Genomic DNA, 12,478 nt, shown 5'->3' with positions numbered 1-12,478 from the left:
ACTAACTAAAATTAGATGACACGAGAACTCTGGCAAGCTACAGCTGAACCCATCTGTAGCGAGTGGAATACAGTCACATAACAGAAATATCTCTAGAGCCTTGGAAATTTGCTCTAAATTCGGCTCTTTCTTTAGCTGGCGCTGGTTTTACATGAAAAATTGCAGGAAACCTTTGCACTGGATGGCTGCACTGGGATTGCTGATCAGCAAAAGAGTGGGATGGGGACAACTTCCCAACAAAACCTGGGGGAGAAGAAAAATCAGTTTCAAAATCTGATGATAGGGTGGAACATCTACAGTGGAAGTGGTTTTGATAAAATCCCCTCGGCACCAATCGTTGTTATTGAAGAGGAAAGCCGTTTCAGCGCTGTGGCCATGCGGCAGGGCTGCGCGGCAGGGACGCAGCCCCGCCGGGCAGCGCCGCCCACCGGGCCCCTCCGGAGCGGGCACCCGGAGCCCGGCTCGCCCGTCCCACGCGGGCAGTGTCCCGGCGCTCGGCGGCGGTCACGGGGCCCAGTGCCCCTGCACCGCGTGTCAGCGGGGAGAGGAGCCCTCTGGTGCTGCGGCCCGGAGCCCTTCCCTGCCCCGCCCCGCTCCGGGCACCCCACGGACGGCTGCCAGCGGCGGGCTCGCCCCCGCGCCGTCCTCTCCCCCCGCGGGCAGCGGCGCTCCGGCTGCTCTGAAGGCACCAGCGGAGGCTGCCCCGGGGGGTCCCTGCTCGGGGGTCCCTGCCCGGCGAGGCCACCGCTACGCCCCCCGGGCGCGGGGCGCGCACCGGTCCCAGAACCAGCATCAATACCGGCACCAGTACCAATACCGGCCCCAGTACCGGCCCCAGCATCAACAGCGGCCCAAATACCGGCCCCAGCAGCAAGACCGGCACCGCCCCCGCCCGGTGGCCGGCGGGAGCGCACCCGCCCCGGAGCCGCGGGAGCGGGCCGGGCGGAGCGGGGGTTCCCGTCCCCGGCAGCACGGGCTGCGCCCCCGCCAGCGGCGCCACGGCGGGAGCGGGGCGCAGGAGCTCCCGGCGTTACCGGCGGGACGCGGCGCGGGCAGCGGGCTCTGCTGGCAAAGCGGGCAGCGGCAGCGCCCGGGGGGGGTCCCACAGCCCGGCCGTGTCACGCTGTCCCCAGGCCCCGTGGCCCGGCAACACGCGAGTCACCGGCACTGGCAGAACGAGCGGGCACGGCCGCTCTGTCCGTGACGCGGCTGGTCCCACGTCCGCGGCAGAGCCCGCACCTCAGCGCGGGTTTAACGGGCGGAGCCTTCGAAAGCTGTACGGAATGAACAGATGAGGCGGCTGGATTCCTGCACATGAGGCAAGTTCTGATTAATGTAAGAACTGAGATTAGAGCAAGTCTGATGTTCTTCCCTAAAAAGCAAGGGCTGATATGGCATTCAGACTAAGAAATTCAAGAACAGCTAAATCAGGAAATGCAATTATTGCAGAAAGCTCAATCTGAACTCGGTGTTCTCCTCCATCAGCCTTAAACTAATGGCCTCTCTTAATGTAATTATGGACTATTAGTTACACCAAACCGTATTTGCATGCTTAACAATGTTACTGTACCTCTAATGCACACACCATTCTGTAGTATTAGTGTTGCTCTATATTTAATTTATGTGGGTTTTACTCCAGGGTAATACAGGACTCCAGTGAAGTTCCCAACTGCCGGCACCTGATTAACTGGGGTCGAAGACACAGGAATGACTCACCACAAAAATAAATCCTCCTGCCACCCCAGCTGGGACAAAACTGGCAGACTATGGTAAGTGTAAGTGGCGCCATAATAACAAAGTCTTCGAAAAAGAGCTAACAGAAGATTGGCTATTTGAGGCTCACGCTGGGCTCCTGGCTGCGGGGTCCGGCCACACCGAGATCCCTCCAGCACCCAGCCCAGGGTTTGCTCTGCAAACGTCGAGTGGAGCCCAAGGGCAGCCAGAGCAGCCAGGAACCACCAGCGGGTCCCCACGGCTGCTCCGTTCCACCGCTTATCTTCTGCAACAAGGAGCTTTAAAATGCATTTTAAACACCTCCCAAGCAGACTTTCCTTTACTTAGTTAATTGGCCTATTCTACTGATCTAAATACAACAAGAGGTGAAACCCAAACATACTTTCTGTGGTCACCTGGAGAAGAATCCGCTGTCTGGAGCGTATAAGGCAATAATTATTTTTACGTGCATCACTCAAAAATATTCCAAAGGTCAAAAGCTCAGCCTAGAGGTGCCCCTAAGGTACAGAGCTTAGTTTTAAGGTGCCTCTGGCTGAGCTTTCATATTTAAGACCCCTAAAAAGCTAACCCTCTACCTTAAGGGCACCTCTGAACTAAGCTTTAAAATCAGCTCAAACATCAGTGATTAAACATCCCCAGTGCCACGCCACCCCCACTGGAGCCTCCAAAGGGTCAGAGCAGAGCTGTCACATCACCCCACTGGAGCCTCCAAAGGGCCAGAGCAGAGCTGTCACACCACCCCAATGGAGCCGCCAAAGGGCCAGAGCAGAGCTGTCACACCACCCCAATGGAGCCTCCAAAGGGTCAGAGCAGAGCTGTCACACCACCCCAATGGAGCCTCCAAAGGGTCAGAGCAGAGCTGTCACATCACCCCACTGGAGCCTCCAAAGGGCCAGAGCAGAGCTGTCACACCACCCCAATGGAGCCGCCAAAGGGCCAGAGCAGAGCTGTCACACCACCCCGCTGGACCCTCCAAAGGGCCAGAGCAGAGCTGTCACATCACCCCACTGGACCCTCCAAAGGGCCAGAGCAGAGCTGTCGCATCACCCCGCTGGAGCCTCCAAAGGGCCAGAGCAGAGCCCAGGCACAAACCGAGAAATGTGGAAAAGCAGAAAACGGGAAACGGCTTCAGAGAAAACGAGGCGGTGGTTACCTCAGGGCTACACCGGAATCGCTCTGCGGTTTGGCGGCCTCTCCGAGCCAGGGAACCAGTCACACAAATACTCTGGCTACCAGTATACCTTCCAAATCCTTTATTTTAAAGGAAAGTCATATTTTGGTCTTTCAAGGACCCCAAATCTTGTGAATCTCAAGCTATTCAGGAAACAATCAGTCTGCTTAAAGACAGGTTTCATTATTCATTACACTTCTCAGCGTAAACTAAAAATGGTGCAAAACCTTCAGTCTAACTTAACATGAACCAAATCTGGAAATTTTTGAAAAGGTACTCAAGTTGTTGGCCCGTCAAATTAGGAACACAGCTAAAGATCTCCTGAGCACAACAACGGATTCTAAGGACTAACTATTACATGCCTAAATATCGATTAAAGTATCCAAAATAATCAAAGTATCAATTAAAGTATCGAAAACAATTGCATACTTCTGCAGAACAACTAACATTGCAAACCCTGCCTGGAAGAGTGTGCAGAAACACGGTCCTGTTTGCAACCTGGAAGGAAAACACACACGTGACGCAGATTTGGCAACTGCATCACCCCCGAGAACTCGCTTCCCAGCTTTGTGTTCGCTCCCCACCTGCAGGAAGAGATATCGTTTTGTTAATTCAGAGGCTCTTTTCTGAAGGTTACTTAGCTGAGGCTCTAAATGATCGGCGATATCCTTGAGTGTTGCAGAAATATTATTTAAAAAAGCTTGCGTTTAAAAAAACAGGCAGTGACTTTGATCAGTACAAACGTCCATCCCGACTTGTTCTGTTTTGTAAAGGTGCAGCCCGCTCAGTCCTCAGCAAACCCGACACCAACACACACACACTCCTGTTAAGGCCCCAGTCCCTCTGCTGTTTGACCCTTCTCCAGCCAATAATAAATGACAGCAAGCCCACAGCACACATCCCACGTCAAAAGATACATCGGATCCATTTCCAACGCACACCAGGGGGAACAGGCAGACCCAAACAGCTGGTTTGCATCTTAAGTAACAGGTGCAGAAATGCTCTTCTACAGCAATATTCCTCTTCAGCTGCAGTTCAGGAGTAGCAATCAGGGTCCAAGAGATAGTACTGGGGGCTAAAATTCTGTCAAACTGCTACTATTCAGCCAAGCTACAAGTGCACCTTTAAGGTCAGTGGGACACAAGCACGTTCCCATGTGCTGCTGAGCGGGACTGAATTGAAACACGCGGCACTGACCCACGTGCGAGCACCCCACGGGCTGTGCTGGTGCGCCCGAGGCAGCCAGTATTTCAAACACCCCCAAAACACACGGACTACGCTGCATCCTGAGCCACACGCCTTGCTGCGAGGAGGACTGGCAATTCTGGATGCCAATGAGCAAGAACAGGTCACAGCAAAGAAATCAGTGTGTTGCCTGCTCATCACACCACGTCCACCGCCTGAGGCGCTTTTTCCAATGCGCCCTCCCCTTCTGTCCATCACCACAACCCCGCAGCTCCACCGCAGCGACAACCGTGCTGGAGCGTTTCCACGGGCAGGGCCCGTCAAGGGCGGTAACTCCACAGCATCAGACAGGGCGACAAACCGGTCTGTGAGGGGCAAACGGGGGCTCAGCTGCAGCCTGCTAAAGCCATTCCAAAGGCAGCGCCGGGAGAAGATAAACGAGCGTACTTGAATCTCGGGTTTACTACAGCTTCACGCAGTCTTTGTTCTCTGTTCCCGGCTCTTTGCTGACCCAGATCTCTCATTTACATCCCTGGAATGTGGGATGAACGAAGAAGAGAATTCTCACAGCGAGGTAACAGAGAACACACTGGGACTTCAGGTCTGCATCTGGCCAGAGCTGGGATCAGAGGGGGCTGGAGGAACATCTTCATGGGGAAGGGGATCAGAGGGGGCTGGAGGAACATCTTCATGGGGAAGGGGATCAGAGGGGGCTGGAGGAACACCTTCATGGGGAAGGGGATCAGAGGGGGCTGGAGGAACATCTTCATGGGGAAGGGGCGAGGACCGAGGGTGGTACAGGGCAGGGAGGAGATTCTCCTCTGGGTACAAGGGACCCCTCTGCCGGGCTGGGGGAGCAGAGGAACCTCTTCTGTTCCAGTCCAAGTGGACTGAGGCAGAAGTCGGGCTCTTAACATGGCTTCTCCTCCCAGTTCTGCTAGTGATTGAGCCTATAACAGACCTCAGTTTCACCCCGAGTTAATATATGCATCAGATATTGGTCTGAGAAACAGTTCTCCACAAGTTTCACTCTATATATTGTTTGCAGTGGAGAAGAACAGATAGCACCCTGGCTTGGCATTCTTTCACGAATTCATCTTTTTTCCTCTCAGGAGTCTCATGTGACCTCTCCTAAAACAGCAAGGTCTGCTTCTCCATTAAATTACTTATTCCAGGAGATCAATTCGAAAGTTACTTATTCAGAATATATTAAGGAGCTGTGCCTTCGGACAAAGTCAAAATTAAAACAAAAGAAATCTTCAGAGAAATTTTCAGCTAAAGAACTCCAGAGCTAGTCTGAGTAATCTACTAGGATAATTTTATCTGCTTACAACTTAAGAGAAAATAATTGAAAGTCCATACAGTCTCCCTGAACTAAAATACAGCAACCTAAATAGATAAAATAACTTAGCCTGAAGTGTCATCATATACTGCCCAGTCCTTTCTGCTTGACCCTTCCCCTCCGCATGTCCAGCCGTACAACGTGGCTGGTCAGGGCACCGGGAGCCACGGCAGGTACCCACAGCGCTCTGCTCAGCACCTACCCGAGCAGGCAGAGACGGAACCTGTAGGCTCAAACCATCAGCGAGCGCACGGCCCTGCAGCGCTGCCTGGCTCTCCCCACCACCCACGGACAAGCTCAGTAATTCAATCCACGCACACAGACCCAGACGAGATGAATGAGTCTGTACAAGCGGGGTGACAGGAAGGTGTTCGTACTCATTAGCTCACTCTGGTTAGGAAAAGCGCTGTGGTGCCACACAGGCGAGTAGCAGCGGTGTGAAATTGTGATCCCACAGAGCTGTTTGGGTGGCTGCAGGTGATTCACAAAACTGCCAGCTCACTCACAGCCAACACGCAGGTCGTCACGTCCCACGGGCTGCAAATCACCGGGAACAAGCACTACCCCACGGGAGACGTCCCACTGGAGTCTCAGCGCACACAGACCTCACGCTTTGCATTCCCACCAGAAAACACGAAGTTCAGCCGCTGCTGAGGTTTCATTCAGCACAAAGAGCTGCAGAGCTGTTTGCTGAGACCCGAAAACAGGCTTTACGGAACGACGGGCAGGGCACGGGTAACCAAGCGCAGGAGGTGCGAGACACGATTTGTTTCATTTTATCGGGAATACACAGATAAATTAAAGGCCATATTTACAAACTACATAAACCTGCAAAACGTGCAGCACCGTAAGTAGAAAGTCTTCCTTAAGCCGGTCCTGCTGCTTGTTTCTCTTATCAATTAGTGCAGAGCTAACGGTAAACCAAAAAGCATTGACAGGAATAAACAAAGTCGTTTTATGCTAAACCTCCAGGCGTCCCCCGGGCCGCCTTCTCTGCCTTCCCAGCCTCCTCCCGCGACAAACAGCCAGCAGCGGCCGCTCCCCCGCACGCCCGGCTCTGCGGGGCTCTGCCCCCGCCCCCGCGCACATCCCGCGTACCTTCCGCGTGGCAGCTGGCGGAGAGGATGGCGCTGGGCGGTCTGAAGAGGTAAGGCAGGTAGCGCGAGAAGCATTTCATCTTCCGAAACGGCAGTTAAAAAATAACGAAACACACACAAAAATAAAACCATACAAAGCTTAAAAATGAAAGAAAAATTAAAAAATAATGAAGAAGAAAATAACGGAACCCCTCCTCAGTCCATAAGGATTTGGCGGTGCCCGGGTAGCCTACATGGCGGAGGCGGCGGGGCTCGCTGCGGGGCTGGGGCGGCCGGCCGGGGCCCATGCTCCGCTGCCAGCCCAGGGGCACCGCGCAGCGCAGCGCTCCGGCCCGGCCGTCGCATGGGCCGGCAGCGCGGACAAGCCCGTCCTGCCCGCGCACACACCGCGGGCGCGCAGGGAGGCGCGGAGCCCCGCGCCGCAGCAGCCTCAGCCCCGCGGACGGGCCCGGCCGGGGCGCCGGGAGGGCGGCTGCGTGCAGGCCGGCCGGGGGGTGCAGCGCGGCCGGGGGCGTGCAGCCCGGCCCGGGGGGGTGCTCCCAGGCCGGCGGGGTGCAGCCCGGCTAGGGGGTTGAGCCCGGCCGGAGGATGCAGCCCGGCCCCGCTCCGCCCGGCGGCGTTGCGCAGCGGTTTGGCAGCGCCGGTGCCCGCGGAAGCGGCGCGGAGCCCTGCGCAGCCCGAGGGCGCTTTCCCTGCCCGGGCAGCGGCAACGAGCCAGCAGGTCCGAAAAGCGCTTGGGGTAACGCGTGTTTGGCAAGTCCGTCGCCCTCCCGGCACACAGCGAGCCTCAGCCCGCGCTCCCGCACGGAGGTCTCGCTGGCTCGGCAGCCCCGCGCTCCCGCACGGAGGTCTCGCTGGCTCGGCAGCCCCGCGCTCCCGCACGGAGGTCTCGCTGGCTCCGCGCCCCCGCAGCCCCATGCTCGGCCTCCTGCAGTCACAGCGCGTGTTCAGACCGGGGAGTAACCAAAACCCAAACCACCAAAAAGGCTCTTACAAACCACGGTGTGCAAATTAACACACGGGATGAAAACACAGTTTGCTATATTACAGATACTTTGAAGGCAGAGCTCTCAATTCAGACTCACCAATACCCGTTGAACCTGCAATATTTGAGAAGTAGAACAGATCTAGATCAATATTTCTAATGCTTTTTCAATCACAACCCACTTTTTAAGGAAAGAATCTCCCACAGCTAAGCACTCTCCAAACTTGCCCTGCTGTAGCCTGCTCAGGAAAAATATCACAGTATCAAGAGGGCAGGTTGAAAGGAAACAATATGATCAGCTGCTGATGCTCACACCCCCTTTTTCCAGCTGTTTAATTACTCTACTGACGAGTTTTTGGTTCAGAACCAAAGCACTCGTGGCTCCTGCCTGCTGTGGTCGCCTTGGGGGAGCACTGGGGCCGCTTGCTGTTTGGTTTTCTCACCTGGCCACAGCCTTTCCAATTTTGCTGTCTTTGGGAGATGACAGCACAAGCACATTTGTACCTCTGCCAGTGACGACAGAAGCTTTTCATTTCATTTTAATATCTTCATTTAAAATACTGTGTCTGGATGTGGGGGAAAAACAAGCCAGGTCTGGGTTGTGAGCAATGCGAACCCTTCCTGCTCGGAGGTGATGTTCACTCTGCACCACAGAGAAGTGAAGGCTGAAGATCCAGTGCTATCACGTATCTCAAGTACCTCCCAGGAAACAAGGTATGAAATAAAGAGACTACATTTTATAAAGCACTTTTCATGGAAAGTCACTTTATGTGTGCATGTATGACTTGCACGTCAGATTATTTAATATACTAGCCTGGAAAGGTAAACGACTGTCTCTTCCCTGCTGCTGAACTGCACCCAGAAACTGCATGCGGGTTTACTTCGGAAAGTGATGGCTGTCGTCTCCAGCTGGAGCGACAGAGGGAAGGTAGGTGCAGTAGGCATAGTTGAGGTACATCACAGATGCAAAAACTGCAGTTACTTATCTCTCACGATCACAGTGGCTCAGGTATCACTTTCATAAGGGTACAACAAAACCTGGAAAGGAAGGTGAATTTCCAAGCAGCAAGTTGCACTATCCGGAGCTGGGATGCCACTAAAAAGGCGAGGGCCGCCCCGGGTGAGGCCGGCTGAGAACAGCTCTGGAGACACTGCTCGCGTCCCGCAGCCGAGGGAGGAGCGTGTCCTGTCCCAGTCACCGCCTCGCCCTCCTCTGCGTCGCCGACGTGCCGCAGGTGTGTGTTGTGTACTGTGTGTCTGCTGTTGCCTGACCAGGCTGACAGCACCGGCCGTACCCGTGGGGTGCGGGATGCCCAGCGCCGCGCTGTCCCAGCCCCGCAGCCGGCGTGGGGCAGCCCCCGTGGCCACGGCGCTTCCGCGCTGTGGACCATGGGGGTCAGGAACACCAGAGGAAATCCCACCTCTTCTATTCGCACCAATCCCTTTGCTACACTAGACTGCTAATTATCAATATATCAAAATACAGCAAGATGTCTAGAACTTGTTCCCTGTTAATAGAAGTGAAATATGATTCAAAACACTGTGGCACCACAACAGCAATCAGCAACATCATCTACTTTATTTCTAACACTGAAACCAGTGTTTGTTTGAGCAGCTGAAAGATGTCCTGGGCCTCCCATCTATGCACAAGAGAGCTCATTCATTCACGGGTTAAAGGACCCATGGCACCACTGGTTTCATCAGGACAAGTACTACACACTGCTATGCCATATTCCAAGTTAAGGAAAGCAATAAACAAGGAAAGAACAAGAGGGGAAACTTTCTGTGTATCTCTGTTCATGCAGCTTTATGTACGCGTGGAAAAGGGCAAGAGTACTATCAGAGAATTAACACAGAATTATTCTTGGCAACATTTTAAGTATCACTTGAAAGCCAGAAGGACAATCCACCCTGCTGAAGGAGGCAGGGTCTTCTGCATGTGAAGATGAGGAACTTTGTGAACATGATAGTGACGTCCTGGTTTGGGGCAGGATGGCGCAGTTCTGCCAATGCAACTGGGCATCCAGGTTTGGGGCAGGACGGCACAGTTCTGCCAGAGCAACTGGGCATCCCGGTTTGGGGCAGGACGGCGCAGTTCTGCCAGTGCAGCCGGGTCCTGGTGAGCAGCATCCCCGGGTGCCGCATTCCGGGTAGGGGCCTGTCCGTCATGCGATCTGCAGGCGATCCCTGGGAACCTGGCTCACGGCCTCTGGCACTCCAGACAAAACAAGACACAACTTTAACGCAGATGCAGAAGGACCCTGCAGTACCACAAACCGACCTGCTCCGCACACGTGAAGACGGGATTTGATCACTGTTCGTTGGGCTCACTATGGCGCAAAACCACTGCCTGCACAGGGCAGGTTCAGAGGGATACCGTAAAGATTTCAGTTATCCTTGAGGGATACAAAATATGTAGGGAATAAATGTGAAATGGAAAGGAATTAATGGACGAATGGGCAATGCAATTAGTGAAAGGAAAATGAAAGTGCGAAATGAGAATAAGAAAGTGTAGGGAAATGCCCGGTAAGAAGTTTAAACCAGAACAATCGTAGAAGGAACGGAACTGAATGAAAAATTTCACCTTTAAAGTCAGGAAAATGGAATGTGTTCATTTCAACTGCCCGTGTTTTGCGGTCTCCGTGTTGGCCAAATGCCCAACAGATGTGCTGGCACAGAGAGACGTGCCCCAGTGACCGAGCAGCACAAGTCACCCTGAACGCTGCTGGGTGTGAAGTGGGTGTCCCGAGCTCCTGCATCCCCAGCTGCCTGCAGCAATCCCTCCCACACACATACGTATCCATTGCTGTTCATTTTAACTCCAGATACAAGAATGAGCACCAAGTTATACTTATGTTACCCAGAAACAGAACCCAACTGATTCCAGTGAAGGATGTTGTAGTGGGAAAGGCTGTCTCGTCATTCCCTGAAAAATCCTGTAAGTAACAGCTGAAAACAAAAAGGAAATCTATTTCAAAGACTATTGATATGATTAAGCCATAATGCCTTCAAGTGAATTTTCTGGATCAATAGCTAATTTTAGAGACTCATCTCTTTCAAATGCATCGGTACATAACGAAGGCAGAAGTGAAGAGTGCGACTTAGGGCTTTGCCAGCAGTTTCCAACAACACGTGAACGCGCCCCTGCACACTGACTGGGCAAGATGTACATGACAAACAACTTCTTTTTGATCACAGCAACAAGAGGGAAAATAAACTTACCTTCCGTCACGCCAGTATCTGCAGTTCCTTTCACTTGACTAAAGCACCACAGCACATCCTGCATGAGCTCTCCAAAACCTGCCAGGGAAACATGCAGAAAGAAGATAAGATTCACTCACATTTGTATACAGCTTGTCCTTTGTCAAACAAACACACACACGCATAACAATTGGCGCACCAATGTCAGCAATCCCTGCACGAAGGGAGCTATTTGCTGACCTGTTATCATCGTTCCGTCCGCAGCGCAGAGCTGACACTGGGCTCGGAGCGCATGCTGCGGCGCTGTGAAGGGCCCGTCTGTCCGCCCCCGCCCCAGGGCAGCGCTGCTCTGGAGACGGTGCCGCCGGAGTCAGGCCCCGCTCTTGGCTCATCGCTGGCAGCGTTGCAGCGAGTCAGGAGGCGCCGTGCCCACGGCTGCCTGTCAGAATACTAATGCCTGTCATCCCCAGCGCTGAAACAGGGACAAACAGAGCTGCTGCTACCGCCACAGCAACGTCTTCTTTCCAGTTTGTGGTCAGCGTGGCTGTGGACTGCTTGGGAAAGAGCTCAAGCAGAATGAAGCTGCTTTGCAGCACGTCGTAATATTATAACCGAACTTTGCCTGGAGTCAGGAGTGCACTGCGTTTGCTTTAAAAGAGTACCGCAAGCGTTTCTATTATAGGGCACGTTTGTGAGCTGTAGCTGTCTCAGCTGCGCTTGCTGCTGTAGCAATGAGAGAAATCAACATCCTATCTCCCGCTGCTCCTTCGCTGGACAGCCCAGAACTGCCCTTCCTGTAATGCATTCTCACTGTTCCGCACAGGATCTGCCGCCTGAAAGGACACCGCCTTCCTTTTGTCCTGACACACGTTTTACCTCAAAGCCTTTTCCAGACATGAAGAAAGCAAGCACAATGGAGCCACGAGGAGAGGAAATACCACCTTACCCGTTTGACACACAGGTGAACCCTGGCAAGAAAACGTGGGTGTTCTGTGGGTGTTCCATGGGTGTTTCATGGGTGTTGTACATATATATATATACACACACAAAGTCGTTAGCACATGATTATGCACACTGTTCTTATAGCTGAAGTGTAACTGTCTCACAGGTCTCCAAGACACGGAGAATAATTGTCCGGAACTCCCGATTCCATTCTGGATCTCCGCTGCACGGCCTCCTGTCCGCTCCAACGGTCGAGTCCAGACAGACACGTGAAAAGCCGTTTCCATTCAAGCGCTCCTTCAAGGCTGGTGTCAGCTAGCTAGGAACTGCGTTGTGGGCCTAGGAACAACACGAGAGCTGGTTAAAGACCAGCCCGTCCTGTGATACTGGTGTATAAATAAAGCTTGCCTGCAAGCTCTTCTCTGCTTGCAAATTAAATGCCTTTTATTCTAAGAATGTGAAGAACTATGTGAAAATCAAACATGCCGTGCTGCACATGGATATTGATTGGTTGTATGACGTCTGCTGTGACCCACATCGCATCCAGTCCTGAAGCCAAAGGAGTCACGAATGCCGCTGGCGCTGGGACAGCATCTTCGGAGTGACAGTGACGGTCTGTGGATGCTGATGGGACTGGGGACCGCACAGAGAACACTGCCCGGTGTGTCAGGTTATGATATGTACCAGGTAAAAGGAATGGGAGCGGGAACACTTTCTACTTCCCAGCCCACCGGTTTACACACTGTGTGACCATAAGACAGAGTTGACTTCTATGTGCCCCTGTTCTCACTGTGGTAAAACTGAGCTCATCAGTTGTTGCA

At 53.4% G+C, this 12,478-nt stretch overlaps 1 protein-coding gene across 4 annotated transcripts in view; it reads right to left on the bottom strand.

The window, feature by feature from the left end:
- PPP2R2B (protein phosphatase 2 regulatory subunit Bbeta) overlaps window positions 1-11,746 on the bottom strand; it is a 64,344-nt gene extending 52,598 nt beyond the window's left edge. The window contains exons 1-2 of one of the 4 annotated variants that reach the window (XM_065029368.1): window positions 11,662-11,746; window positions 10,737-10,814 (exon numbers count right to left, since the gene is read on the bottom strand). In XM_065029368.1, the coding sequence (XP_064885440.1) occupies window positions 10,737-10,814; window positions 11,662-11,731 (148 nt within the window). In that variant the 5' untranslated portion in view covers window positions 11,732-11,746. Of the gene's footprint in view, window positions 1-6,530; window positions 6,740-10,736; window positions 10,815-10,914; window positions 11,123-11,661 lie in introns of those variants that run through there. The other 3 variants (XM_065029369.1, XM_013370406.3, XM_065029370.1) reach the window with 3 other exon arrangements.
- Window positions 11,747-12,478: the final 732 nt, after the last annotated feature.

Source organism: Columba livia, chromosome 14, assembly GCF_036013475.1.
Source record: "Columba livia isolate bColLiv1 breed racing homer chromosome 14, bColLiv1.pat.W.v2, whole genome shotgun sequence".
Taxonomy (NCBI): Eukaryota; Metazoa; Chordata; class Aves; order Columbiformes; family Columbidae; genus Columba; species Columba livia.
This window is presented reverse-complemented; position numbering and strand designations above follow the sequence as displayed.